Source organism: Panicum hallii, chromosome 8 (assembly GCF_002211085.1).
Source record: "Panicum hallii strain FIL2 chromosome 8, PHallii_v3.1, whole genome shotgun sequence".
In the NCBI taxonomy this organism is placed as follows: domain Eukaryota; kingdom Viridiplantae; phylum Streptophyta; class Magnoliopsida; order Poales; family Poaceae; genus Panicum; species Panicum hallii.
The window spans coordinates 2,666,276-2,693,874 of record NC_038049.1 but is presented as its reverse complement, the minus strand read 5'-3'; the positions used below and the strand labels follow the sequence as shown (position 1 = coordinate 2,693,874).

The window sequence follows — 27,599 nt, the reverse complement described above, 5'->3', positions numbered from 1 at the left end:
CATGTTGACCCAAAAAATAGATTTTTTGAAAAAAACGATGTAATAGTACTATATCAGTAATTACGAGAACCCTTTTAGTTTATATAATTCTCTATAAGTTTAGTTTCCATTAATTAAGGAATTCCCCAGCAAAATGTTTAGTGATTACTACATTCCCTTCGTTCAGACAACTCCCCTGCAGGAAAGCTCGCCGTGCACGGGCGCCATGGACGTCACCTGCTGCTTGCCGGCACTCAGGAGCTTGCAGTTGTCATTTCAGCTTAACTAGACGCGCAGAAGGACACGATGGGGATGGATGGATTGTTGTTCAGCTGCCCAAACATGTTGGCAGGCATGCCACGCACAGGCAACGCATACTGAAGAACCGGCAAGAACTTGTCAGTCATGTAGACAGGTACTCTGGTGTTTTGATGGAGTTGTCACTTGGAAGTGCATGTGCAGAAATCCTTTTTTTGTGAGAGTTGGGTGGAGAGGTTCCCACTCCCAGTACTATTCCGTTAATATGTACCTGCAGTTTTAATTTCTTTCTTAAATAGCAGCCATGTGTCTGAACTTAAGCTTCAGAGGCACTTGTTTGCTCTTTCAACTCTGGGAACAACCAGTGTTTGGCGCCTGGCTTGGTTATTGTTCCTAAGCAATTTACTTAGCATAGTTGGCTTCATTCTAAGTCAGCATACCAACCTTTGAATTTCTTGGATCTAGAGTTTATTTGTGCTTAGTTTTTTTTTCTATAAACGAAGTCAATTCAGTGCAGCTGAAGAGTTGGTTATTTGGGCTATTATGTACTTTCGCGAACATGCCTCAGCACGTGTTTCATTAAGATAAAAGTAATACGATCATTACGAATCTTAATAGGCAGAAGGTATTAAGACGGAAACCGAGCACCACCAAGCAAGTGGTAGGAGACCGTATGACAAACAACAACAGCAAGAAAAATGGAGGAGACATAGACGAGCACACAAACCTAGGTACGAGCCCACAAACCTAGGTACAACTGAACCTGCAAAGAGATACTGCAATGCCAAGGGAGCAAAAGATCGACAACACGATAAAGGTGGCAAAGCATCTACCCGACCCACCACGGCGGCAAAGCATCCATCTGAAGTGATCATCAACACGACAACGGCGGCAAAGCATCCGCCAGAGCAGAATGGCGGCAAAGTATCAGCCAACGAACAGAAGGGTGGCAAAGCGTCTGCCACACAATGACCATTGCAACCCGGACGATGCAAACGAAATGAACGAAGGTAGGCGTAGAAGCGAAAGCTCTCCAAGGAGAGCAGACGACCACCACCACCATCAGCAGAGCTTCCAAAACGACGCCTCCAGGGAGGAAGCGACGCCGCAGGCGCCATCGTCGTTCGACCAAAAAGGTCAAGGCTTTCACTCGGAAAGCTCACCGAAGAGGAAGGAAAAGGGGCAAAGAATGACGCCCTCAAGAACGTAAATGGCGCCCGAGGGTGTCGTCGTCATTGGTATGCAAGCAGACCTCGGCTTTCGCCTCCACCCTGTTCCCTCCCCAGATCCGAAGGCTTAAAGATGCCGGGAGGGCAGAAGGGCCCGCCGGCCGGCACCCCGCCGCGTACGGCCCCCGGACGACAACCCGCCCCGGGGCAAGCGGCGACAGTGCGGCAAAGCCCCGGACACCAGGGCCGCGGAAGGCGCAGCAAACCGGCCACCCGAGGGCGAGCGGTGGCGGCGACACAGCCACCGGCCACCCGAGCCGCCGGTGGGGCAGCCCCCGCCCCGGGCCGAGCAGCGGCGGTAGCCACTCGGCCACGCGAGGGCTGACCGGAGGTTGGAGGCGTCGAGGAACCAGGATGAGCCCCGGGGCGAGCGGTGATGGCGCCCCACCCACCGAGCGCCCCCAGGTAGAGCCGGCAACAGGGGGGCGCAGCCCCTGCCACCGGAGGCAAGGCTCGAGCGGTGCCAGCAACCGCCGGGGGGGGGGGGGGCAGGCACGATGGCGCAGGGTCGGGACGCGAACGCCAAGGCAGGGGGAGCGCCGACAGGGCAGGCCACCGGCATCGAGGCGGCGAAGCCTAGAGACAGCAGATCCGCTCATGGGTTGTCCGGATTAGGCAATCCCAACGCCGGATCTAGCCCTCGACGACCGGCGGCGGCGAGAGAGGAGGTGGTGTGAGACTCGGGTTTAGAGCTCAGTGGAAAAAAGAGAGAAGGGAAGAGGAAGCGAGCTGACCAGCTTCGGCCCAGCCGCGGGCCGCCGCCGCCGCCCGGCCGGGCCGGCCGCCGGTGGCGGCGGCCACAAGAGGTGGCGAACGAAGGAGGGGTGGACGGCAGCGCACGAATCACCCACGGGTCGTCTGGGAGGGCGACGCAGGTGAAGGGAGGGTTGGCTATGTACTGGCCAGGTCGTTGAAACAAGATATTTATTCTTGTTCATCATGCTTTTATTCACATACCAAAATGCAAATTCAAGCAATCTTGACTGGCCTTTCATTTAAATCTTGCGGACCCAATATAAAGTTCGTTGAGCAGAGATACTGAGCAGATAACCCCGATCGAATCGCCAGGTACAAGGCGACCCAGCGCGCGGGAATAAGCCAAGAAGTGGACCGCCATGAGAAAAATAAGATCCAGCGCAAAAAAAAAAGGAATACGTGAGGAATACGCGGAGGGAGAGTGCTGGCACGTATCGCGAGACGGTGAAACGTGCGGCTGAGATAAGCTCAGCTGAGCATGTGCACGCTCGACTACATTTTCGAACAAGAAGCAGGTGGCCTCGCGAGTGTTGCGGTACAGACGGAGCCGGTCGTCGCAGCAGCAATGGCGGGCGGTCGCCGGCGCCGCCGTGCCGCGCGGCGAGCCACCGGCAGGCGGTGCCGTGAACCGGCCGCGGCGGGGCGGGTCGTCGGCGGTGAGGCTGGCTCTTGAACGTGCCGTCGATGGCGAATGGAAGTGTTTCGTGTGAACTGTACGTCGCCGAGCAACGCTCTCGACAGGGAGAGCTAGACCACAGAATCCGGAGGATTAGTATTGAAAAAACTAACCAATTATTCTAATCTAATAATAATGTATTCTAGGCAAATGAATGATAGGTTATCTGTAAAGAAACCAGCGTGCATGGCCCGTGCATGCATGCTGCTGGGCCGAGGGTCCAATTCCATGCGATCCAACAATTTCGGGTGGATCCGCGTCAAGAAAATGTAATGGGCCTAAAAGGTGACTGCAACGGTCGGGCTGGCAGCCCACGAGTTTCGATGTTCTTTTTATTTAGGAAGGGGTATATGTTTGGATAGGATACAGATTATAAAATTTTCAATAATAGCTAGAGATCATAAAAATCTGGATTATATAGGTTTTAATAGCTGGATTATTTGGATCCCTAAATTATATGATTTCAACAATATGCTTCTTGTCCTTGAATCATACATGCCCTTCCTAGATGATTATAGGGTTACTCCCTCAGTCCCAAATTATTAGTCGTTTTGATTTTTCTAAATTCATAGAATTTACTATGCATCTAGATATAAATATATATGTAGATGTATAGAAAAACAATATGAATAAAAAATTAAAATAACTAATAATTTCGGACAGAGGAAGTAAATTGCACGGCAATCTCATGCCAGTTTCCAGGTCTTTGTGGTTCTGGAAGCGACAGTTTCTGAGCCCTACTCGCAGGGTTTCTTGGCCTGGTCGGCTAGCTGCTTCCTGGAGAAAAGCTAGGCAACGCAGGTCAGAACGGGGCATGCATGCATGGCCGCCTAATTCGCTAGTGCCTGACTCCACAAGGAAGCTAAGATTCTGGAGAAACCATGTTTGCATCCAACTGCAGCAGCAGTCCTGATCGAACGTCTTGACATCGTCCAGTAGACTCCCTCGAAACTTTGAAGCCTGCCAGCGTTGAGTTCGTTCGTTAACAATCCAGAAAGAAAGATTTGCATGCGGCTCGTGTGAAGCCTGACCTGACCCTTGGAACTCAATTCCTACTACTGTCTACTGATGAATAATCTGGTATGATCGCGAGAGGCGAGACCACATGCACAGACGCACTTTCTGTATCATCGTACGATGCGTGCGTGGAGGACCGGAGAATTGAAGAACGCACGGTCATCCGAGCCCAGCAGTCTAACGATGGTTACAGTTCAGACTGCCTAATCTGCCAGCCATGGGAGATCCGTTTAGAGTTTCAGACGACGTGAGAGTGGCGCAGGGCAGAGCTAGAGCTAGCCAGCGAGAGAGGTCACTCACCAAACCGTGTGCATTTCAGGTATAATTCTCCACGGCTGGGAGCCTGGAACTGGTAAGCAGAGAGCTGATCGTTTGACTGGTTGACTCGTGGATCGATCGATCGAAGACGACGACGCCTGTCCGTACAGTCCGTGTCTACTATGGCGCATCTTGGGCAGTGCAGGTCTAGAGTCGAGTCCGGTCAGATAACCGGTACTCTTGACTGATGATTATAGATGAACCCTCAGCCGGCCTCCTGCTGGCAGCTGAAACAGAAGACGGTCGAATCCGATCCGATCCCTTCATCAGAATGGAATTCAACACTCGTCCCCTGATTAAGCCTCTGAATTTCCTGCAGGTTTTCTAGGCTGTTTCGGAACGTAGGATTCTCGGAACATTAAAATTAGAAAGAAAACACATGATTCGGGATGAACTAGCTTGAATTCAAGACGGTGAAACGAGTGGCGCCTAGCAGCCGTGCGACTCCTGGAAACGGAAGGAAACGGAAGGGGGCGTGCATGCGTGCGCTCGTCGCCCAAAAAAACAAAGAAAAAAAACGCGTTGTCCAGGAGCTAGCGGCGGAGACCTGTCCGTGTTAGGCAGGCGGTCACTCCTGTCGCCGTCTGTCCCGGCGATCGATTCGATCGACCACGTACGTACGCAGCTAGCTCCGGGCCCGGGCTCGGGCCGGCCGCGACAACTACGACAGGCATCGTCGTCGCCCGGCCAGACGCGTCCCCCGGACCTATTTGCTCAGGCTACATCGAAACAAGCTCAATTTCATCGGTTGTATTTATTTTTATCGATCTAAGGCAAACCGATAAAAATAACTAAATTATTTCGTCGGCCTGCCCAAGCCGACGAAACAAAAGAAATATTTTCATCTGCTTAATCTATACCGATAAAAATAATCGTAATTTTGTCGGTCTAATTTGGACCGATGAAAATATAATTGCCCTAAGTAGCTATCACGTTGCACGCACATTTTCTTTATCCCCAGCGCCGCCCCAACCCCCGCGCCGCCCCCGCGCCGCCCCCGAGCGGTCGGCGCGCCGCCCCCGAGCGGCCCCCGCGCCCCGCCCCCGAGCCGCCGGCGCGGCGCGCCGCCCCCGCACTGCCCCCGCGCCGCGGCACCCACGAGCGGCCCCCGAGCCGCCGGTTTTGTTCATCATCCTCAATGAAATCTATAAGTTGCACTGAAATCTTTTTGTGAAGTGGTGTTTACTTGGCACGTCCTGATCTATGCTATCACAATGTCAATGATAAAAGTCAATGGAATTTGTCTGTATGTAAAGAAGTTAGGCTTTGAACTTGTAAACATTAGATCTCTTTGATGTTAAAATCTGCAGTGGAAAAACATCAATAATTTGGTCCAGAATTCTAGTAGCATTCATAGAATGAAATTCTCCAGTCATTTTGTGCTACTTTACTAATATGTTATCCATTTCTACAAGCACTCGTAATATTTGTTTCTATATGTTTGGTGTCTTTGAGATAACTTGTGGCTCAGTGTATGAAATACCTTTGTTTGGTGAGTTGCAGGTATTTGCTATAAAAAATTTTATATCTAATTTGGCTGATTATTCATCCACAGGTTGTAGTGATTAGAGAGAAGCTTGCAGAACTATATGAGTCTGAACAGCAGTGGTCAAAAGCAGCGCAAATGTCAGTTAGTAGCCAACATGTGTTGCAGATTTAGCTTACTCTGGTGTAATTGTAATATTGACCTCTGTCCTGTCCTCTGTTAAAGGGTGGTAAAGATACCAATTAATCTAGTTTTTAGGTTTGTTCTGGTAACTATGTGTTGGTCTAACAAAAATTCTATCATCTGGTTTGTGGTATATTTAATGCGTAGATATTTTTAGTCACAACTTTGAGGCTGGGATACACTTGTATCTATCATTTTTTTTATCTTTTTTCTCAATGTGTTTTGTTTTGCATATTATTCGTCTTATGCAAATCTTGTTTAAATTGTGACTTTGGGATGCATCATAGCTTTATTGTGCCCCTTTCAGGATGAAAGATGCTCAAAGCTGAAGATATACCCAATACTGCAGAAGGTTTGTGATATTAGTGTTATCTCCCTAGGCATTATAACTTGGATTGTAATTTCACTTTACTGATAATCTATGTGCTTTCTATTGTCCAAACTTCAGGTTTATCTTGAAAGGATTTTGAGGAAACCAGAAATCGATGTGTTTGCAGAGGAGCTGAGGCCGCATCAAGTTAGCGAACCTCTATACCCTCTTTTTGGATAGGAGTTCTTATCTATGATGCCCTTGACAATTTATTTTCTATAAAACTACAGAAAGCTTTATTGCCAGATAAGTCCCCTGTGCTTAACCGGGCAATGATTGAGCATAATTTTCTTAGTGCCAGTAAACTTTACACAAATAATCAGGTTAATTGGTTCTCCTATGTGTACTGAGATTAATTAGGATCTATTTTTGCCAAATTGCTAATCAACCCACCTTATTTCTGCAGCTTTGATGAGCTTGGGATATTATTGGGCGTTGATCCAAGGAAGGCAGGTCCCTTTGCTGAGATGTTTGTTACCTTGTAGTTTGATCGATTCCGAAGAGAAAATTGATGCGAAGAGCTAGAAATTATAAAATGTATTATTTTCTCATTTACAAGAAGCTGAGAATGTTTGTTTAGCCTAGCAAGCTTCTAGTCCCAGTATCTGATGGTACATAATTACCTGATTGCTTGATTACATCTCTTATATATACATGTTTTCTTAATTAAAAAATGATGTGAATCCTTCAAGTTACTTGATTAGGTAACTTATGTGTACTTATTTTTTATTTAAAGAAAAAACACTAAATGTAGACTGTATTGAACGTCTTGGTACGGATGTTCATGTCATGTGCATATATCGAATCCAGATTCAAGTGTATGTTTTGAAAATTTCTGAATTTGATTCTAATTACCAATACTTTGACACTGTCAGGCTCAGAAGATAGCATCTCGGATGACACTTTGACACTATTATGTAGCAGCTATTTTTTTAGCAGGCGCCCAGTATTTTTGTTCGCCAGTGGACCGACGAAAATACCGGATAAAATACTGGAGCGGCTACGAAAGCCGACGAAACCAACTAGTATTTTCGTCCGTCTCAAAAACCGACGAAACAAACTGTATCATTTTCGTCGGCTGGGCTGGCCGATGAAAATGTGGTCTGTATTTTCGTCGGCTGCCTTGGCCGACGAAAATAGATGTATTTTCATCGGTTGCCGACGAAAATGCGTTTATTTTCGTCGATTTTATTCCGTCGGTCTATTTTCGTCAGCCGACCATCGAATATATATATTTTTGACGGATTTCTGGCTATCTTCAACGGTTTCTGGCCGATAAAATTAAGCTATTTTCTTTTCTTTTCTTGTAGTGTCAGGCGTTGGCAGGCACTGCAGCAGCTGGCCAAGCGCGACAGGTTGCCGCCGGGGAACCTCCAAGCTTAGTTAAATTTAATGGATGGCTCGTTCCAGACCGGGGTTAATTAACGAGCTGACAGCGACGGCGAGGTAGAAGAAGACGACGACCACTGAGCACCGCAGCGCGTCGGGTGGACTTGACCTGGTCGTGCGACCGTCGTCAGTCCAGTCCCACTCCTACTGGGGCCTCCTTTCTTCTGCCGACACGACAGGCCATGAAGACTGAAGAAGCTCTCGGCACCGACCCCGCATCTGAGAAGAAAGTGAGAAACGGTTTCAGGCCACTCGCTGGCTAGCAGTCTATCCGCGGTAGCTTCGCATCAGCGGCCGTGGTCGATCCTCGCTGGCGGTATCCGAAAACTTCGCCACATTTGCCGCTGCATCTGCGCGCAGCCGCCGAGCAAAAAGGTAAGGGTGTTCGGTTCTATCGTATCGGATGTTTGATAGTAATTAGAAATATTAAATGTACGAATTTATTAAGCTCATGATTTGATCATATTATGCTAAATATAGATTAATGATGAATTAATTAAACTTAATAGATTTTATCTCGTGAATTAACTCCGGTTTATGCAATTAGTTTTATAATTAACTCATTATTAATCCTTCTATTTGACATCCAAATATTCGATTGGACTCGAGCCAAAAATTAATCCGCTCGGACTCTGCCATTGATTGTCCAATCATTGCAGGCCGTCATGCGTGCCAGCAGCCACTAGCGTCGATCTGGCGATCTTTGTGTGTCTTGTTGTGCTTGTAGCCGGTGGCTCGTTGCTGCGCAGTAGATGCAGAGAATATGGGTTGTCGTGAGTCGTGGCCAGCGGATCTTCATCAGATCAGGATGTGCTTTGTTTCCCGGTCAGCTGAAATTTCCAGACATGGCTGTGGGAGAAATAGCCTGCGAAACGCATCTGATGCTAGCTAGGTAGCTAGCTAAGGTGCGACGACGTTGTTGGAGGGGCCGATCATTTGTGCCAGCCAGTGTGTTTGGCCTTTCCGGCGACCACTTGTTCTCGTGGCACCCTCTCTTCCTGTCGTCTGTCCGGGACCCGGCCTACAGGTAGCAGCGGGACTGGAAGTAATAAAGTTACCGCGGAGTTCAGATGTCATGTTTACACGGACGACTCGCCGTTACGATCAACTCCACATGGTAGGAGGGGTAACTTCATGTAACTTTATGTCGGCAGGAATATCGATAACATCTCCGTCCGTTCTAAAAAACTAGGTGATTCTTAAAAGTCTGGACAAATTAGTGCAGCCGCCCCCGCCGGCTGGAGCAGATCCGACGAGGGTAATAATCAGGTAAGTAAAGGATTTGCGTGGCTGCATATAGGTTAGTTGCCGCCAATGTTAATTTTTGGCGCCATGCAAGTTTGTTGCCATTTCGCTCAGCATCCTGCCATGCACAATGTTGGCATGGATCCCAACATTCGTGCAGTGAAGAACCAGATCATCTACGTGATCTTAATCAAGTCATTCCAGACCAGGAAGAAGATGGTCCAATATGCATGCCACTACCGAGTACTCCTCCGTCCAAAAACGAAGTCATTTTAGGAATTCTGTAAAAAATTAGTAAGAATTAGAATGACCTTACCTGCCCTCTCTTCAATTGGTAGACATATTTGGTGCTAATCACTGGCCCATGCACACACAGTCATACACTTACTAAATGAGAATATGTTTTCAAGAAAAAATAAATCTCAGAATGATTTTTTTTTTTGGGATGGAGGTAGTGACCCCTAAGTACACATGCAAGAGCTTGTGCATGACTTCTTGACTGGTTTTTAATGAACTACTTACAAATGGATAAATAGAAAACGGATTCGCCAAGAAGCCTCAAAATGGTTTACACGGCATGAGCCGAAGAGATGGTTCCACTGTTTTCTCATCTCCTCCCTCCCAAGCGTAAAGTTCCTTTTTTCTAAAGGAAACAGGGCATGAAGTGCCCTTAAAATTATATCCACATCCATATTATTAGTCGTTTTTAGTTGTTTTAGTTTTTGTACGTACGTATATTTTTTTATGAACCTAGATGCACAATAAAATCTATACACCTAGAAAAGTCCAAAAGACTAATAATTTGGAGCAGACGGAGTATTTGCTAACAGCATCCATAATGCCAATGGACTTATGCAGTCCACGCGCAATCCATACTTTTTCTCTCTCCGGTTGTTTAGCCACTCCTAAATAATCACCAATGGGACCAACCGCTGATTGCCTTCCTCTTTTGCCCGGCGCCTCTCCTCACAAGAACAGTGCCCGACGGGGCCACTTGTTTCTTTATTTGAGCAAGAGCATTTTTCTTGAGAAAGTTGACTCCCAAAGACAAGCCGGTCCATCTCTCCCTCTCTCTCCTCTCTGCTACGTTGCATCGATTCGTTAAGCTGCCATATCGGAGTGCAAGTCGCCACTTGTTTTTTAGTCTGTTTGAGACTGCTCTACTTCACAAATCGCAGCTCAGCTTTATAAACTTCACAGCAGAGCATCTCAGTTTTGAAGTTGCAGAGTTTTTGAAAATGTTTGGCTAGCGGATCAACTTCAGCTTCAGAAAAAAGAGATTCGGATTGGAAAAGTCCCTTATGCCCTTGAACGATGCATGAGAGGATTTCATTTATGATTTTTCATCTAAACGTTTAATTAAAAAATAACATTACATTATAAATAGATAATAAAGTACAAATATTCTAAAATAATTCCATTACATATCAAGTCTCAATGATCTACTACTCATACTACATCCAACTTTGAGAAATAGCCGTTGCTAATGCATCATGAAAAACATTCATAGTAGGCGTATTGGGTACTGAAGATGATCCATCCGAGGGCACTACATACTTGTTATACCTTTCCGGTACTGTAGGCTCATAATTTTCATCACGCTCCACACATTCAAAGTCTAAATCACCACTGTTATGCTCACGGTTGAAATTATGGATCACCATGAGTCCTATCGGTATCATCTTTTACTTTCATAATGGATACTTGCCACTTCATTTTCAAGACTCCAAATGACTTCTCAATAACACTACGAACTCGTGCATGAATACGATTAAACTTTTTCTTAGGAGACCTTGGTTCTACACCTCTATGCCATTCGGTTAAGTGATACCTCTCACCCTTGTACGGTGCTAGGTATCCCGGTCTATTAGGATATCCGGCTTCAACAACATAATACTTACCTACAAATAAAAAGTATATGATATGTTTAGATAATAAAGAACTAGAGTTGCAAAATTGAAAATATAGAAACCAGCCATAAATTACCTGCGCTTGGGAGGGTGTGGGAAGAACTTTCGATCCAACTTCATTGCATTATACAACACAATGGTGTCATGCACAGAACCCGACTGCCCCATAGAAACATAAGTGAATCTCATGTTAAAGTCGCAAATTGCTAAGATATTTTAAGTCGGTATCCCTGTTTTTCCAATATACCTTACTTGTTCACTGGGGTAGAGATACCCTAATGTGTGTCCCATCTAGAGCACCAATACAATCTTTGAAGTGTGGAAATGCCCTTCTATCATCTACTATCTTTTTGTGGACGGTACGAAAGTTTGCATCTTTTGGAACAAGAAAATATTTTGCCATTTCCATCAAAGATTCTAGAACCTCAGTAAATTTCCTACTAATAGTTTCACCAGAGTGATTGAAACGATTTTGACATTTCCTATTGGACTCATTTTCAGAACATATGACCAAGAAAATTGCAAGAGCCTCATAGGTAGAGATGGCAATGGGCACGCGCCCGCTGGGTATTGCTTGCCCATACCCGTACCCGTCAGGATAAAATACACCTGCTAAGAAACTCATATCCATTGCCGGGTACCGATTATGTCCCAAACCCGTACCCGCATCGGTGGCGGGTACCCGCGGCCTGCCCGTGCCCGACAATATGTTAAGTACTCAACCACTCAGATGTATCAGCCAATAGACACATACATGAAACTGAGGCAATAATACATGATAAACATCAACCATAAGACTGATAGAGTGTTTCACAAATCATAACACCATTGATCATATCAGACATCACAAGTTCACAGCTAGATTAATATGCAGTTACTGTCTACCATCCCTAGCATGGCACCACTAGTTCACTACGTTAGACATCAAAGTTCTAAAATAAAGTTATTGGGCCATAATAAAATTAGTATATAATCTGCATTCTTTATATTATGTCGGGTTTAAAAAATCCATGGATTTGCGGGTTCGGGTGCTATGATCCCATACCCGTGCCCGCGTACCCACTGGTTACAGATTATCACCCATTAAGAAACCCACGGGTATAGATATTAGCCCGTACCCGTACCCTAATAGAGTAAAAACCCGCCGGGTTTCGGGTATCGGGTACCCATTGCCATCTCTACTCATAGGTGTTCATGTGCATAGATGGTTGCAGTCCATACCTTGACACCAATAAATTATGCAAATCCATGAATATTTCCGTGCTTATGCGCAACTGAGAATGACATTCACCTGGAGTTCTCAAGATATATTGTAACCAGCTCATGCCACTTTATTCCGCTATCCTTGGTGAATTTTTGTTAAGGTAGAGATCAACATATTTCTCTGCCACTTTAGCACCACACAAAATCAAGTTCCAAAATTCAGCACTATCATCATCTGACTCCTCCGAACCATCACTCTCACTTTCATACATCTGAAAATAATAACAAGTAGCAATAGTAACGATGTCATGGATACAAGTAGTATTAGTAACGATATCATGGATACAAGTAGTAGTAGTAACAATGTCATGATTACAGGTAGTCAACAAAAAGGTACTCCCTAGCAGCAATCTGAAAACTGAAATAAAATAAAAAATAGCACTACTGAAAAAAAGCACTCAAAAATATTTCTCAAAGCCTTCAATTCCCATACTTGTCGTTGTACCTCCTTGTAAACCAATTCAAACGAATTTCTCTAGTAGAAAGGGTCAAGAATATTTCTCTTTGTTCCTTTTTCACAAACAATTGGGTAGCAATATCATGCTTATTGCTACCATATTGTGCCCCACAATCCAAGACAACATCCATCACTTCTTTGATAGAAACGACTTCAGCTTGCTTTTTTGATGTAAACGACTCGGCCGAATCAGCAATCTTTGTAATTTGTTCTTGATTTAAAAGAGCTGTACTTGACTTTTACTTTTTAGGAACCTCTAGAACAACACGAGCTCTTCTTTTTTTATTTCCATTAGCAGGAGATACCTCCTGAACCTCCTCATCCTCTTCCTCTCTATATGACCAATCATGCAACAAATTGTCCTCCTCTTCCTCCTCTCCTGCTCCATCTATATTTTCAGTGTCTTTTTGGCTTTCGGGTATAATAGGATTGTCACTCATCGGTTCCAATGATCAGTTTCATCATTAGAAATATCACCAAACATTTCTCTAAGTCTTCATTTTGCAGCGCTTTCTTCTTGAATTTTTCAGAATCCGGCACATCCTGAACAAGGAAGGTAATCAGAACCCCAAGAAGGTATTGTGAATATAGATGAACAGCTAAAATTTGTGAACAAAATAATACTTACCACTTTCATTTTTTTCCACCATTCATTGTCCATGTTAATTACTCCTCTTGTATTGTCCCAACCGGTTCTGGTTTGATTCCGCAGTAACTTTTACCAAATTGACCAATCATTCTTCAACCTATCCCACTTGTTCTTGATTTGTGTCTTTGATAACTCGATTCTGGTCATTTGGTAAAATCTTTCCGACACTTTAGTGTAACCTAAAGTGTTCAAATGTGTATTTGGTCTATTCCCTCTCCTTACTTGTTCAGCGAATAACTCACATACAATGCGATTATAATCATCCGTCCATTCCATAGAATCACCCTAATCAACAATTATGTGGAGCAATATTTTGAAGCATACATGACAAGACAAATTATCTAATTGACTAGCATACATACACTCAGCAGCAATGGAAATGACCAGCAGCCATAGAAGAAATCGAGCGAAGAAATTATACCGAATTCGGAAGACTAGAGATGCGGGCATGACCCCTGCTGCCTCCCGCGTCGCCCCTGCCCGCGCCTCCCCTGCTTCCTCCCGCGCCGGCCGCGCCCTGGGCTGCGTGGCCCGCGCCCCCCGCGCCAGCCGCGCCGTGGCCCGCGCCGGGGCCCGAGACGCCCGCGCCGCCCGTGGACATGGCCGGCAGCTAGGGTTTTGAGGGAGCGGACAGAGGGAGGAAGAGGGGGGGTCGCGGGTACGGGAGAGAACAGAAGAAAAACGTTTCATTCCAGGTGTGTAATCAGTGGCATTGGTGGGTAATTTCCCCCAACTTCATGAGGGAGTTTAAAACGACTATTCGTGAAGTACCATTTTGGCTGTTTCATGGATTTCGTGAAGTTGCCCCAACTTCACGTTTTTTAGTGAAGCTGAGCTAGTGAAGCTGTGGGTGTTTGGCTACATTTTCACGAAGCGAAGTCGAATTTGGTGAAGTGAAGCAGTCCCAAACAGGCCCCTTAATGCTTCAGCTCCGTCATGAAAAACTGCTTTCAGATCATCACTTGTAAATCCAGAGCGCATGAAGACACGAGTGCGAGACCGTGATTTGACCTGGGTAGACAACGTGACCAATATCTAGTTTTAGTACAGAATCTTTAATGCACGTCTGTCCTGGACGGTATGACTACGATGTATTCCCTCCGTCCAAAAAATATTAATCATCCTAAAAATTCTAGAATAAATTAACAAAAAGGTAAAATAACCATATTTACCCCTATTTATTATCCATATTTTGCGCTAATTAATTCTTGCACGTACATACACCTTCTAAATAAGGTAAGATGATTTTTTTGATAAATTTTGAATTCTGGAATGACTTATTTTTTAGACCTTACGATGAACGGAGTAGAGTACTGGCTAGGAGTACTTGGCTTGCCATTACTGTGCACCAAACGTTTTCATGATTGGTGTACCGATCGACTCGATCGGTCCATATATCGGGACTCGTAGAATTCGTACGTGCATTTGATGCGCGCACCCGTACGTACGTGTCCAATAAACTCGATCGCGCCCGTCGTGTCACACATGCATATGATCTCGACCGCCTCGCAATGCAACAAGTGCAGCAGCGCCCGGCTCCTGGCCTGCCTTAGCTTGACTCCTAGCGAGTCAACCCGGCCGGCCGGCCCACACGTCCAACCCTATCGTCTCCGTTTTTTCTACTGCCTAATAACATAAGCTTGGTCTCGAGCATGAATGGAGCAAACGCAAACCCAAGGGGATTATCACTTGACGATGTCCTTCCCCAAAGTAGAAAATCTGATTTTTTTTTCAATTATTTTCCTTTGTTTGGTGGGGCCTACAACTAACTAAGGGGTGGCGGCAAATCAACTAGCTTGGGTCGACTTTCTCATCAAACCGAACCATGCACGCGAGACTTCTTTTGTAGCTTGGTTTAATCACGTAACGAGCCAACACGTGCTGAATTAGCTTGTTAGGCTTGATAAATACGACGATGACAAACTCGTGTAGTTCAACGAAACAATGATACCGTTCTATGTGATCGAGCTCAACTTGCTACAAGTATGCAACCATAAGTCCATCCTTGGCGGATGAAAAAAGCCACAGCAAAGTTGTAGCTAATCCCAAAGCATGCACACACAAAAAAGATGATGTTGGGGCACGGCCATATTAATTCTCGAGAAACCCTAAAACATCTACGAATGGCGGTCTCGTTCAATTGCAATAATCATGTGTACTTCTTGTGAATATCCCCTCTGAATTTATATGGATCGGAATATAACAATTGTGCCTAACTTTCTTCTTGATTTAGGAGGACGGATGTACTACAATCCTAGAATTTTTCAAACATATTAGTGGTAGTGTGAAACGACCTTCGTACCCTCGTTTATTGACCGCATGCAACTAACCAGACTTCCTAGAATTATGGACATAAACTAATTTCGGCATCCAAATTAAATTTGACCACTAAATTAGACAATTGTTGTTGTCCAATTTCTAGAATTGCACTCTTTTATGGGATTTTTTTTTGAATGTAGGTTGCACTCTTTATGGGATGGAGGGAGTATTAGCCAAAATGAGTGCTTGCTAGCTAGCTAGTTTCCTTGTGTAGACTGCAGTAGTCATGACATCTTAAACAAGATATTCTATGTATATCTTATAATCTATGGGTCACAATCATAGAATCAAGTGTGCTAGCTAGCAAACCATTTTCCACATTCAAAAATAATGCTAATGAACAGGACAAATGATCTTCTTTATGGGGGAGAGGTACAGGAGAAATGATCTCGATCGGATCGTCTCTAAATTAATGGGGGCATTGATGTACAGGGCAATTGCTTATACAGTGAACATGATGGATGAACTCTGAATAAACAGAGAACAGTGACCTACGTACCGCATGGCGTACGCCGAGTGAGTGTACACGAGACGGCCAATATAATCCTTCCACGCACGTACAGTGACAGAAGGAATAAACAGGACTAGCTAGGAGAGCCCCAAGCAAGCATGGCGTAGCAAAAGAGAGTCGTCGTCTCGTCCCGTTCCTGGTCAAGGTCAACGCGCGGGAACGCGGCCATGGCCGTGGCCATGCACCTGCAGCTTCTTCAAAGCTTCGCCAATCTTCTCCAATCTCCTTCCCCCAGTAGTACAGTGTGTGAGAGAGGTAGCTACTACCGAACTCCGTCACCGGCCGGCTCTATAAATACTGCTCGTGTTCTAGCTAATTTGCAAGCTATTACACCAGGCCAAGGAGATATAGTATCGCACCATACGGATCATCAATTTGTAGGAGGTAAGGTCGCGATCGGGATCATGCTGTTGCAGACAAGGATGGGAAGTGGCCGTAGCAGTGGCAGTGATCATGATCCGGTGCTCCCGCCGGGGTACCGGTTCTACCCGACGGAGGAGGAGCTGCTGGGCTTCTACCTCCGCCACCGCCTCGCCGGCACCAGGGCCCAGGTCGAGCACTTCATCCCCGTCGTCGACATCTACAGCTACCATCCCGCCCAGCTCCAGGGTCAGTACTCGTCGTCCTCGTTCATGCATCGACCTCTTTCACTCTCGATCTCAGCTAGCCAGGCCCGATGATCAGTTGACCACACGTAAATTCCGAGCAAAAACATGTTGGTGCGTGCGTGCAGCCATGGCCGGGGCCGCGAACGTGGGCGACAAGGAGCAGTGGTTCTTCTTCTGCCCGCGCGCGGAGCGGGAGCTGAGCGGCGGCCGGCCCGCGCGCACCACGCCGACGGGGTACTGGAAGGCCACGGGGTCGCCGTCCTACGTCTACTCCGCGCCGGCCAGCCGCGTCATCGGGGAGAAGCGGACCATGGTCTTCTACGAGGGCCGCGCGCCCACGGGCACCAAGACCCGCTGGAAGATGAACGAGTACAAGGCCGTCGCCGCCGACGATGCGCCGCCGCCGGCGGGGGCACCCGCCGTCAGGGTACGTACGTACGTGCTGCATGTATGCGATTTGTTGGTTAATTTGTTGGTTGTGCATTTATGATGACAGTAATTATCCGCAAATTAACAATAACTATGATCACTGTATACGGAGATCTTGCAGCTGCGGAACGAGTTCAGCGTGTGCCGCGTGTACACCAGCAACGGCACGCTGAGGTCCTTCGACCGCCGGCCCCTCAACCCGCCTGCCGGCGGCGGCCTCGATCAAGCCGCTGCCCACCGCTGCCAACAACAAGAAGCTCTACTGGTACCGCCGCCGCCGCCGCCGGCGAGCCAGATGGCCGCAGTCGACGCGGTCGCAGCCAGCAACGGGCAGTCGTCAGAGCACTCCCACGGCAGCCCGTCGTCGTCGGGGTCGCTAGGGGTCGTCGTGGATGGAGCAGAAGACGCCGCCGCGGCCATCGACTGGGACGCGCTGATTCCTCCTGTTGATTTTCTCCGCTTCAGCGTCGATGACTTGAGCCATGTCGTCTGGCCCCCGAATTGACGCGTACCTCGTGCGATTGTAGGTCAAATAATCAGGTGATTAAGAGATTAATGGTTCGATTAGTAGCGTGGTTAGCAAGGTAGGAACGTGCTAAACCAAAAGGGAAGTTGAGGTAGAAGCTAGCCTTCTTTCGAAAAAAAAATAGTTGAAGTGTATGTTGAAATTAGCCATTATTTTTGGTCCTACTATATGTTGAAATCCACTCAGGAACGAATAAAATTTAAAATCCAGAAGCAATCGTGTCTCAAATCAGAAGTCATCGGAATTTCGAAACATGAGAGTTTTTCAGGGACTGCGTGCATGCTCGTGAGTGTTGCTCAACATCGTTGGGCCTTTTCTGGTAAAACATTTGTCATTCGTGCAACTATTTTTGTGGGCCGAGCTCCACGACTTGGGCCACATACTGTGTGTGTATGCGTTGGAAAAGAAAAGGAAAAAAAAGTCATGTTTACTTCCTAAACTTTGGACACGATAAAACCGTCCGTCTGGACTTCTTTTGCTCACGATACCGGAGATATGATCTCCTCGCTGTTTTCCTAGGTGGATTTTCTATTTTCTTTTATGTTTATTTCGGGTGAATTTTTAAAAAATCATAGTAAATTAAAAAATCATAAAATAAAAAATCCAATTTTGTTGGGATCCACATGAGTAGATCTATGCAGTGAACATATGTTATGGCATAATTTAGTAGTTTTTTTTGGTGTAGTTTTAGATATATAACTTTCTATAATTAATTTATAGTTGCAGTTTCCGTGGTCCAATTAGGTAAAACTTTTATGGTGGTCTAATTATTATATGCTTGAGCTGTAGTAAAAATTCTATACTTATTGGATCATGTATGACTGACTGATTATAGATTTTTATGATCGGCCTGGACAAGGCGGAGTGCAGTTGGATCCGCTCTAATTTTTTTTCTTTTTAGTTTTGGCAATGGACGATGATGGATATAAGAAAACATGGAGGGCAAACAAGAGACAGAGAGAGAAGGATGAGAGAGAAAGAATAAGAAAAAGGGGAGATATGAGACCTGTCCAACGTTGAAAAGAGTAACGATTTTCTTTCAAACTGTTGCATCTGGTGTGGGGTAATTCAAAAGTTTTGGTTCACCACTCTTTTGTTAGCGCAGTGCCATATATATCCTGTGAAAGGGATACAATCCAACTGTCATTTTGCACTGTAAAGTTCGTTGCAAATATTAAAATGGTTAGTTTAAATGGTCAGAGTAGCCAATTAAACTTTAGTGTTAAGGAGTGGCTAGAGTAACCAGTTTGGGTATTTGAGTGTGCGCCATGGAAGGAAAAAATAGACTCCACTACCATTATATATTCGAAGAGATTACATTGTAATTTACTCGTAGCAATTGCCAGCTGGTTCTAGAAAGAGATCCTAGCAGATTTGTTTCTAATATTATTGTTCAAAGGTAAAATTGGATTCATGCCATTAAAAGAACCAACGTTTAGATATATACCATTAAAAGAATCCGTTTTAGGCATATACCATTTAAAGATGCTCGTCTTGGCCCAGGTAGCACTGGGCTCGTCTTGGCCCAGGTAGCTTGCGCCCGGGTCGAGGCCTGCCATGTCCGTGACCCTGCTGCTGCCTGCCGCCCCCCGCCTGCGCGCGGATGCCTTGGAGCTAAAGATGGCAACCGACACCAATTATCCGCGAAACCGCGGGTAAAAAAACTGTTGGGTATGGATTTGGATATTATTTTGTATCCATGGGTACGGGTACGGATAATAAAAAATATCCACAGATATTTTTAAAACGGGTAACAAAAATTGCTATCCATACCCGAAACCCGAAATCCGCATCTGACATGCGGATCCAGATAGAAATCATATATATACCCGTTACTCCCACTCCAGCCGCCGCCACCCCTCTCCCGGCCCCGTACCCCCGGGATCCGGCCGCCGGCCCCTCCGTCCCTCGCCGGCGGCGGATCCAGCCCCCAGGCCCCATCTCCGTCGCGCGCACCCCACCCCCCGCGCCGGGATCCAGGCCCCAGCGCCGTCCCCCGCGCGGGAGCCCCCCCGCGGCGGATCCGGCCCCCAGACCCCAGCTCCGTCCGCCCCCCCCCCCCCCCCGGGATCCAGCCCCAGGCCCAGCGCCAGCGCCGACCCCCGCGCGGATATATCCGCGGATATCCGTACCTGCGCTGCGAGTAACGGATATGGATACGTTTTGCTATCTGTTATGGCTAATGGGTATGGGTTCGGGTACAGTTTTTAGGTCGCGGGTATAGATATTCAGAGACAATATTCGCGGATAGTTTATCCGTTGATATCTTTACATGGAGCCCACGAGCCATGATAGCGCGCGCGTGAAGCTAAGGCGGCGGCGACCGCCGTTCGGCGGTGTCGATCGCCTGGCAGCGCGATCCGCGGCCGCCGCATTCCGTGCAGGACCCGCCGAGGAGCGCGCGCGCGCGCGTCGCCCACTCCGCTCCGCTGTCTGTTGGCGCGCAGCAGCACGCACGCCTATGTCGAGCCGTGACGCGCTGACCTGGGCGCCCGCCACTGCCCTGCCGCCCCGCTACGGGGGCAACCGGCGGCGAGTCCCGAGGAAGCGCGCGCGTGGAAAGGCGCGCCGGGGCCTGGGAGCATGCAGGATCAGAGGATGGATGGGGTGGGGGGGGGGGGGGGGGCGCCGATCCATTGGCCAGGTACACTGTACTGCAGTGTCGATCGAGCCATGCAGAGGCGTCGGCCTTGCCGTGTACCTGCGCTGCGCACGCCATCAGAGATCGCAACTTGCCGTGGCCAGAGGACTAGGGAGAGGACTTGCCGTGGTCCAGGACTGCGGGCACTATGACTGCCGGTGCAAGGCGGTGAAGAACTGAAGATAAGGTTGTTTTTTCCTTTCTAACTGTGGGTACCGCAGCACAGCGTATCTCTAGCCGGTCCGTGCGCGCGAGCTTACGCTCTGCGCACGTCACGTGGACGCGCGACTTCTGCCGCCGGCGGAGAGCACGCAATGCTCGCCGGCCGTCGCGTCGCCCATGTCTGCCCCTCTGGGCCGGGGTTTCCTTCGGACCGAAGGGATGCGTCCATCGATCACCGGTGACGTCAATTCGTTCGCGACAGGCCCGTACGCGCGTGCTCCCCCGGCGCCCGCGCCGGGCCTCGCGTCGAGATCCCCTCTGGTCCGTGTCCATGTCCATGGAGGCCGGCCGCTAACTCAGCGACGCCACCAGCCCGCCACCGACCTCGGGAGCCAGCCGCCCGGCGCGACACGTGATTGCCCGCCCCCGCCAGCGCGCGCGCGAGATCAAGCTCCGCCGGCGCCCCGTCCGCCGCGCCATGCTCCCCCACACGCCACCGCTCCCCATTCACGGCACGGCATGGCGCGCGCGCAACCTTTGGCAGTTCGCCTTGAAGGCTTCCTTGGCACCTTCCTCCTACTACTAGCAGCTAGCAGCACCAGTGGTTTTGCTCCTGGCTGACAGAAGATTAGCAGCAGTTCGTTGGGCCGCCTCGGGATCCGCGCGGATGGTTAGCGGTTGATGAGCGCCCTGCTGGGCCCCCCGGCGCGCGGCACGGACAAGGCCGGTGATCAGCGGTCAACACACGATTCTCCTACCGCCGTCAGATCTGTGTGCCTGCCCGTTTGCTGTGTGCCTGCCTGCTGCGCAGCAGCGCCGGCGAGGGATGATCGGACGGACCTGGTCCTGCTTCGCGGCACCGCAACGCCGAATCGGTGCGTGGTCTTCCAGGCCCTTCCCCGCCCGGGCGGCGAGGCGTGGGCGTTCCCAACCCCGGCCGGCCACCCGGCGCGCTCCAGAGCGCGGCACGTCGCCCCGCCGCGGCTGGCATGCGGGCCGGGGGCTCCGGCTCCTCCATCCCAAAGCGACCCGCCCATCGTGTGACTGACTAGTCGCCCGTCTCGCTTTCCTCCTCCTCCTGCTGTCCGAGGCCAGCCCACGTGTGCAGTCGCGAAGGCCACGTCACCGGGACAGGGCGCCCGTTGTGAGAGACCACCCGCTGACCCGCGGGCCCCACCGACGCACGGGCCTCGGGCCACGAGCCCCCCCTCTCTGCATGCTGGTCGCGGCCCGCGGCCCCTCCGCGTGTCCCCCCCGCGCCTGCTGCGTGGAGGAGAGCCCGGCGGGCAGCTGCGGTCTCGCCACGTGGCGCGCGCGGACGGGCGAGATGGGCTCCCGCCCGCCCCATCGGACGCCTCCGGGCGGGTCGGCTGGGCGTGGGGGTGCGCCTCGCCGCGCGGCACAGGACCACCTGTCCCCCGCCGCGCCGCCTCAGGGGGTGGGGAGATATTTAATCGGGGCCCCAGCCCCGGCGGCCGTACCCGCTTGGCACCGTCGAACCGAAGCGGTTGAGCAAGCGAACGGGTGCAAGTGCAACCTCTCTTCTTGCTTCTTATTCTTAGGAACCATCCCTCTCCGATCCATCGATGCAAGGGCACCGCGAGTAGCTGGCTCGGAGCACCCCCGCGCGCGAGCCATGTCTGACGACAGCGACGGGCAGCGGCAATGCCGCCGGGGCGTCACCGGCGACGTCGAGCTCGACGCCGCCATGGCGCTGGCCGACATGGCCGGCGCCGAGACTCAGCCGCGGCCGGGGGCGACGCCGCACCACCGACCTGCTGCCGCCGCCGCTCCTCACCAGGTGAATTGAAGGCAGTCTCCACGAGTCCATTCCGATCTCATCCCCTCTCTTCCCCTGCGTCAATTCTGGGTTTGCTACCGCTTTGCAGGCGGCGGCCGAGGACGAGGAGGAGCTGGCGAGCACGCGGCTGAGCCTCGAGCTGGGCAAGGTCGGCATCCAGTCCGCGTCCCCCTGCTGCTCCAGCAGCTCCAGCGCCGGCCACCCGCACCCCGCGCACCACCACCAACATCACCAACCGCACGCCGTGCCCGCGCCGGCCGCCGCGGCGACGGGGTACGGCCCCCGGCCCCGCCACATGCTCACCGAGGTAACAGGACACTCGCGCGACATCCCGTGTATCATGATCTTTCTTTTAATTCCACCAGCGCCGGCCGTTTGATTGATCCGCCCCGCGTGCTGCCGCAGGCCGAGAAGGAGGCGAAGCGGCTGCGGCGCGTGCTGGCCAACAGGGAGTCCGCCCGGCAGACCATCCTCCGGCGCCAGGCCATCCGCGACGAGCTCGCCAGGAAGGTCGCCGACCTCTCCTCGCAGAACGAGAACATGAAGAAGGTAAAAGATCCGTCATTTCGACCAGCCGACCGATCGTCAGAGCTCAGAATTCTGCTCAAGTTTCTGTGGCGGCCGACCACACAGTGGTGTCCGTGACGCCGCGACGAGCGTTCCTGTCCTTCACTGCTGATAATGGCCTGACTGACGGTGGTCACCTGTTGTTTTTTTTGTTGGTGCAGGAGAAGGACATGGTGATGCAGGAGTACCTCTCGCTCAAGGAGGCCAACAAGCAGCTCAAGGAACAGGCACGGCACCACCATCGCCACCACCACCACCCGTCGCTCTCGCTTTCGCTTTCGTTTTCGCCTCTCCCGCTTTAACCACCCTGCTGTGTACTTCCTGATTAGACAATAGATTACGTCCGCCGCATGATTGATTATTATAAAACCTTACTATCCAGCATGATGTTGCCATTGTTAGGCAGACAGGAATCTAGGACGTTCCAATCCTCCTTCCAGTTGTGCCCCTCGAAGGAGTGCCACCTGACCGGGGCTTTTCCGGCCACCAGGCCGCCGCCGTACACCTAGCTGCTACGGAGGAGTATGCTAGTGGTGGTGCTCGGTTTCGTGGTGTCAAAATGCTTCTGCTTGATGTACGCATGTCACGCCGACGGAGACGTCTTTGTTGGATAATGATAGAACAAACAAACAGTCTCCCCTTCTTTTCCGTCCCTTTCCATGGAGAACTTACTATTTATATATATATGTGTATATATAAATCTGGGGGCTTTTTGTCGGCACAACAGCGCGCCAAGCTCGGTGCAATGCCGACGCTGGCCGCGTGGGGTGCGTCCGCGTAGGGCAGTCCGTCTGCTCAGGTGTTCCTCTTCTAGTCGGTTCAGCAGCTGGGGCAGCTGCGTCCTCGTGTCGCCTTGCTCGGTTACCACTTTACCTGAGCGTGACCACGTCGGCAGAGCTCGTCTTTTTGTCGCCGGAGTTCCCGGCCTCGGTGTCGCGCTCGAATTAGTTGTAGTTCGGAGCGGACGAGGGGTGCCGATTTGACCGACGGATGGGTGTTTAACTGTTCATCGATTCTCTGCAGGTGGCGAGGACGACCAAGGTGGTCCCGGCGACGACAGCGGCGGTGACCGCGGCGGTGCCCGTGCAGCAAGCGGCGGCGGAGGCCATGGCGGCGGCTACGACGACGTCCCCGCCGGCGACGCCGCCGCGGCCGGGGTTCCTGTATACGGCGGCGCCGCCGGTGCCCTACGTGTGGGGCTCGTGGCCCCCCGGGCCCGGGTACGAGCACCACCACGGCAGCCCGCCGCCGATCTGCCTGCCGCCCTGCGCGTGGTACTACCCCGTCGTGGCGGACCCGCGCGGGTCGCCGTCCGCGTACCCGCAGCATCAGCAGGCGCAGGCGGCGGCGGCGTTCCAGCCGGAGCCCGCGGGCAGCGGGGGCGGCGGGAGCCCGGCCGGCGGCGGCGCGACGGCCGAGGAGGACACCGAGGACGACCCCTGCTCGCTGACGCTCGGCCTCGACGTCGCCGACAAGCGGAGCGCGCCGATCAGCATCGACGCCCGCGGCGGCGCGGGGCCGAGCGACAGGGACAAGGAGGCCACGGCGGCGGAGGCCAGGAAGCGGAGGAAGGAGCTGAACAAGCTCAAGCACATGCACGCCGCCGGCCGCCCCGGGGGCGAGCAGTGGTAGGCGGCAGGCGATTGACATACAGCGTGAATGACAGGGCGTGCACTACGGCGGCATTGGTGGCGGTGACTCCATTGGTTTTCTCGGCGGCGAACTAATAAACCTCGTGATGATCTGATCTCTTCTTTGGATCCATTGCTTTCGTGTTTCTTTTGGTTTAGGTTAGGCAGGAAGAAGGAAGGTTTGCATGCGTGCGTACGCATTTGGTCGTGTCCTGAAGCCTCAAGGCATTGGAGGAGAGATGTTTTCTGTTTTTCGTAGTATTCTTTGCTGTAATATGTAACTGAATACAAATTTATTTTTTTTGAAACTTGTCGAAGAAGAAGAAGAAGAAGAAACAAGGACTAGCTAGCAGTATTTCTCGATCGATGATGTAGCATCGGAGGTCATGCATGTATAATGTAACAATTCTTTATGTAGGATTTTTGCACCACCAGCAAGCAAAATTAAGACAATGTAATGTCAGCTTCAAGTGTAATACATGGGCCTCGGGTTTCATTGTCGCTTCTCATTACCCAACTTGTGTCGTTTTTAGTTTCTTCTAATTAAATTTCTCTAATTTTTTTACTAAATTTGCATGAAAATATGCCAACATCTATAGCACCCTGTGTTGCTGTAGTTACAGGTTTCGTTTCCTTGCCAAAAAACAAAATCGGTTTCGTCAAAACTACCATAAACTATGTCTAGTTAGTACATCTATTTAATATATTAGAAATTAATATAATTTGTTTATAAGATATTCGGCATGGCTAAACTTTCGGTTTATAAGATATTCGAGCAGCTATAGAGGTAAAACCGAAATTTTGAGGGTTGGGTAGCACAATTAAGCAAGAACCTACGGGGACAATGCTTGATGACGGCCCACTACTCTAACTGGGCCTTTCGAAACCGACCTATTCGGGCCCAAATAGTCCTACAGGGCGTGGCGGCCCACCGCCCCATCCCCCTTTCACGTCCCCAGGTGTGAAGTGAGATTTGTTCCGGAAACCTCCTCTATCCACTCCACTCTGGATTGCTAAGCTGCTGCAGCTGCAGAGTACCGCTACTGTGTTTTCATTCCTCCATTTTCCCTTCACATCTGCATTTATTTTCTATGTTTTTCGTTCCTTTGTTCCTAAATGGCTCCATTTTCCGTTCGCACCTATATACTATATTCATTTTTTGTGTTTTTTCATTCCTTTATTCCAAAGAAGCTGTGAACTTTCATTGTTTTGGCAATTCCCATAGCATATTTCTGCAACTGCAAATGGAAGTAAAATTAGGTCTGTGTAAGAACGTTCAAATTCAGCCATCAGTTTCACCTGAGCGACGAGAGTTTGCTACATGTCCGGTAAAAAAAAATGAAATCTGGTGCTTCCGAGCAAGAAAACTTTAAATCTTTTTCTTAAACTTTGCTTTCTGCAAAATCAGTAGCGGCAAAAGGATACCGCTATCTGATGGCAACTTTCAGCTGTGCGTTTCATTGTTGACAGCCGACCGTATAACCTACAGCACAATCATATTTACATCCCCTGTACAGGTCAACGCGGCGGACGTGTCACCGGAGCGTGAGCATGACCAGGAAGCCGAGGAACGCCGCCGCCCCGACGCCGGAGCAGCAGAGGTCGAGCATGCCCTCCCGCCTTGCCTTCCACTCCTTGCGCGCCCGCTTCCCCCTGACGAACTCCTCGTACCGCAGCCTGGCCTCGCCCTCCGCGCCGCGGCTGCCCCGCCTCGCGCCCGCCATGGCCGCGGCGACCGCGGCCAGCGCGTCCCGGCCGCTGACCCCGCCGCCGTCGCCGTCCTCCGCGCACAGGCTCACCTCCCGGACGTGGCCGTAGCGCTCGTCGCAGACGACGGCGGCCTCCAGGGCCACGCCGCCGCCGAGCGCGACGGCGAACCGCGCCACGGTGTCGCCCGTGAGCCACTTGCGGTCCACGGACACGGGGCGCCGGCTGGACGCGTTCAGGGCGCGGCCGGTGGCCGGGTCGACGAGGATCCAGCTCAGCGCCAGGTCCGCGGGCGCGAATGCGGACGGCGCCGAGAAGCCCTCCTGCACGAGCGCGTCGACGCGGAACGGGGAGCCGAGGAACCAGTCGGAGGCGGCGTCCGTCTCCACGACGCGGGACAGGATGCAGACGCCGCCGTGGTGCAGGTCGACGGCCGAGATGAGGCGCGCCGGCAGGGGCCGCGGCGCCGCGGCCGGGACGGGCGCGGCCGGGAACGGGAAGGCGTCGGCGAAGAGCGCGCGGTGCCCCCCGCCGGCGCACAACGGGACGTCGCGGACGGAGGGCCACACGGCGAGGCAGAGCCCGCGCCAGGTGCCCGGGTCGGCAGCGAGGTCGCGGAGGCCGGAGCACGCGCACCCGACGGTGGCCAGCGACGCGCCGTCGAGGCGGCGGAGCACGAGCGCCAGGACGTCCGCGGGTAGGTCCTCGATTGCCGTCGCCGTCCCCGCCGCGGCGCCGGCGGCGGCGTCCATCGCCCCGGCGGCCATGGACGAGAACGATATAATCGCAGGGATCGAACCCTGTACGGAGCAAAACTTACAGCTCCGTTGACGAAAATTTTTCTTCCTCCGCCGCGAGCTGCAGCGACCGCGAATCCGTGGAGCTTTGTTCCCGGGCGGCCTGTGCGTGTCGTTGATGCGGTTCGAAGCTAGTGGCTTGCTTGGTTTATAAATGGGTTAGTGGGGAGGGTGAGTGGTCGGATCACGGCCGGAAAGCGAGGTGTTCCTGCGCCCCGACCGGCCGGTCTCGGTCTTGGCAGGAAGGAAGGATGAGAGGCCACGGTGGAGCGAGCCAGCCATCTAGTAGTAGCTCGCTCTCGCTCTCTTTGCGTCGCCGGAAAGCAAGCTCGGAGAAGTGGTCCGTGGCGAAAATTTTCTATCGGAGGAAGCTTCTGTGACGGCACCAACGCAACCCGTACGTCGCTCGCCGAAGCGCGGGCCCGGCAAGGCGGGGCGGTCAATCTCAACTCGCGGCGCCGTTGACCGGGCCCGGGCCGCCGTGTCAGGCACTCAGGTGAGGGACGTGTAAGATTGGACCGGGGATCGGTGCGTAATAATTGGCTAGTTGCGTATCCACGTTTAAAGAAAGCTGGCAAGTGCAGCCACGGCGGGCGGCCCGGGCCCGGCGTCGCGCCGTCGTCTACAGCGGCGGCCGTCGACGTCCCGGCCGGCGTGGCCGTGGCGGCAGGCGGCGAGCCGGCGAACGTGTTTCTTGTTAGTGGATTGGGGAGAC

The 27,599-nt window shown here is 51.1% G+C and overlaps 3 protein-coding genes and 1 long non-coding RNA gene across 6 annotated transcripts; 3 read left to right on the top strand and 1 right to left on the bottom strand.

Moving 5' to 3' along the window:
- Nucleotides 1–6,207: 6,207 nt before the first annotated feature.
- On the top strand, nt 6,208–6,544 carry LOC112902276. The gene is made up of 3 exons (XR_003230548.1): nt 6,208–6,254; nt 6,351–6,419; nt 6,503–6,544. It is a non-coding gene; the product is annotated as an uncharacterized LOC112902276 (long non-coding RNA).
- A 9,722-nt stretch (nt 6,545–16,266) lies between these two features.
- On the top strand, nt 16,267–17,659 carry LOC112903039 (NAC domain-containing protein 90-like). Of its 3 annotated transcripts, none has more exons than XM_025972245.1 (3): nt 16,267–16,624; nt 16,749–17,050; nt 17,174–17,659. In XM_025972245.1, the coding sequence occupies exons 1-3, from the start codon at nt 16,420–16,422 to the stop codon at nt 17,555–17,557; spliced, it is 891 nt and encodes a 296-aa protein (XP_025828030.1). In that variant the 5' UTR covers nt 16,267–16,419; the 3' UTR covers nt 17,558–17,659. The 3 variants fall into 3 exon arrangements, with proteins under 3 accessions (XP_025828030.1, XP_025828029.1, XP_025828028.1); XM_025972244.1 differs by having other exon boundaries at nt 17,165–17,659; XM_025972243.1 differs by having other exon boundaries at nt 16,749–17,071.
- A 4,217-nt stretch (nt 17,660–21,876) lies between these two features.
- On the top strand, nt 21,877–24,652 carry LOC112903047 (translation initiation factor IF-2-like). Its single transcript, XM_025972253.1, has 5 exons — nt 21,877–22,182; nt 22,271–22,489; nt 22,588–22,731; nt 22,911–22,976; nt 23,773–24,652. Exons 1-5 carry the CDS (start codon nt 22,018–22,020, stop codon nt 24,379–24,381), a joined length of 1,203 nt encoding a protein of 400 aa, XP_025828038.1. The 5' UTR covers nt 21,877–22,017; the 3' UTR covers nt 24,382–24,652.
- Nucleotides 24,653–25,739: 1,087 nt separating this feature from the next.
- Nucleotides 25,740–27,142, bottom strand: LOC112903094 (probable F-box protein At2g36090). Its single transcript, XM_025972309.1, has one exon. It carries the CDS (start codon nt 26,852–26,854, stop codon nt 25,916–25,918), a length of 939 nt encoding a protein of 312 aa, XP_025828094.1. The 5' UTR covers nt 26,855–27,142; the 3' UTR covers nt 25,740–25,915.
- Nucleotides 27,143–27,599: the final 457 nt, after the last annotated feature.

Excerpts from the sequence above, each read along its gene's own strand:
- LOC112903039 (XM_025972243.1), top strand. The coding sequence starts at position 16,420 with ATGCTGTTGCAGACAAGGATGGGAAGTGGCCGTAGCAGTGGCAGTGAT. Across the intron at positions 16,625-16,748 it reads CCATCCCGCCCAGCTCCAGG|CCATGGCCGGGGCCGCGAAC; the intron begins GTCAGTACTCGT and ends GCGTGCGTGCAG. Across the intron at positions 17,072-17,173 it reads TACGTACGTACGTGCTGCAT|CTGCGGAACGAGTTCAGCGT; the intron begins GTATGCGATTTG and ends GAGATCTTGCAG.
- LOC112903047 (XM_025972253.1), top strand. The coding sequence starts at position 22,018 with ATGTCTGACGACAGCGACGGGCAGCGGCAATGCCGCCGGGGCGTCACC. Across the intron at positions 22,490-22,587 it reads CCCGCCACATGCTCACCGAG|GCCGAGAAGGAGGCGAAGCG; the intron begins GTAACAGGACAC and ends GTGCTGCCGCAG. Across the intron at positions 22,732-22,910 it reads AGAACGAGAACATGAAGAAG|GAGAAGGACATGGTGATGCA; the intron begins GTAAAAGATCCG and ends TTGTTGGTGCAG.
- LOC112903094 (XM_025972309.1), bottom strand. The coding sequence starts at position 26,854 with ATGGCCGCCGGGGCGATGGACGCCGCCGCCGGCGCCGCGGCGGGGACG.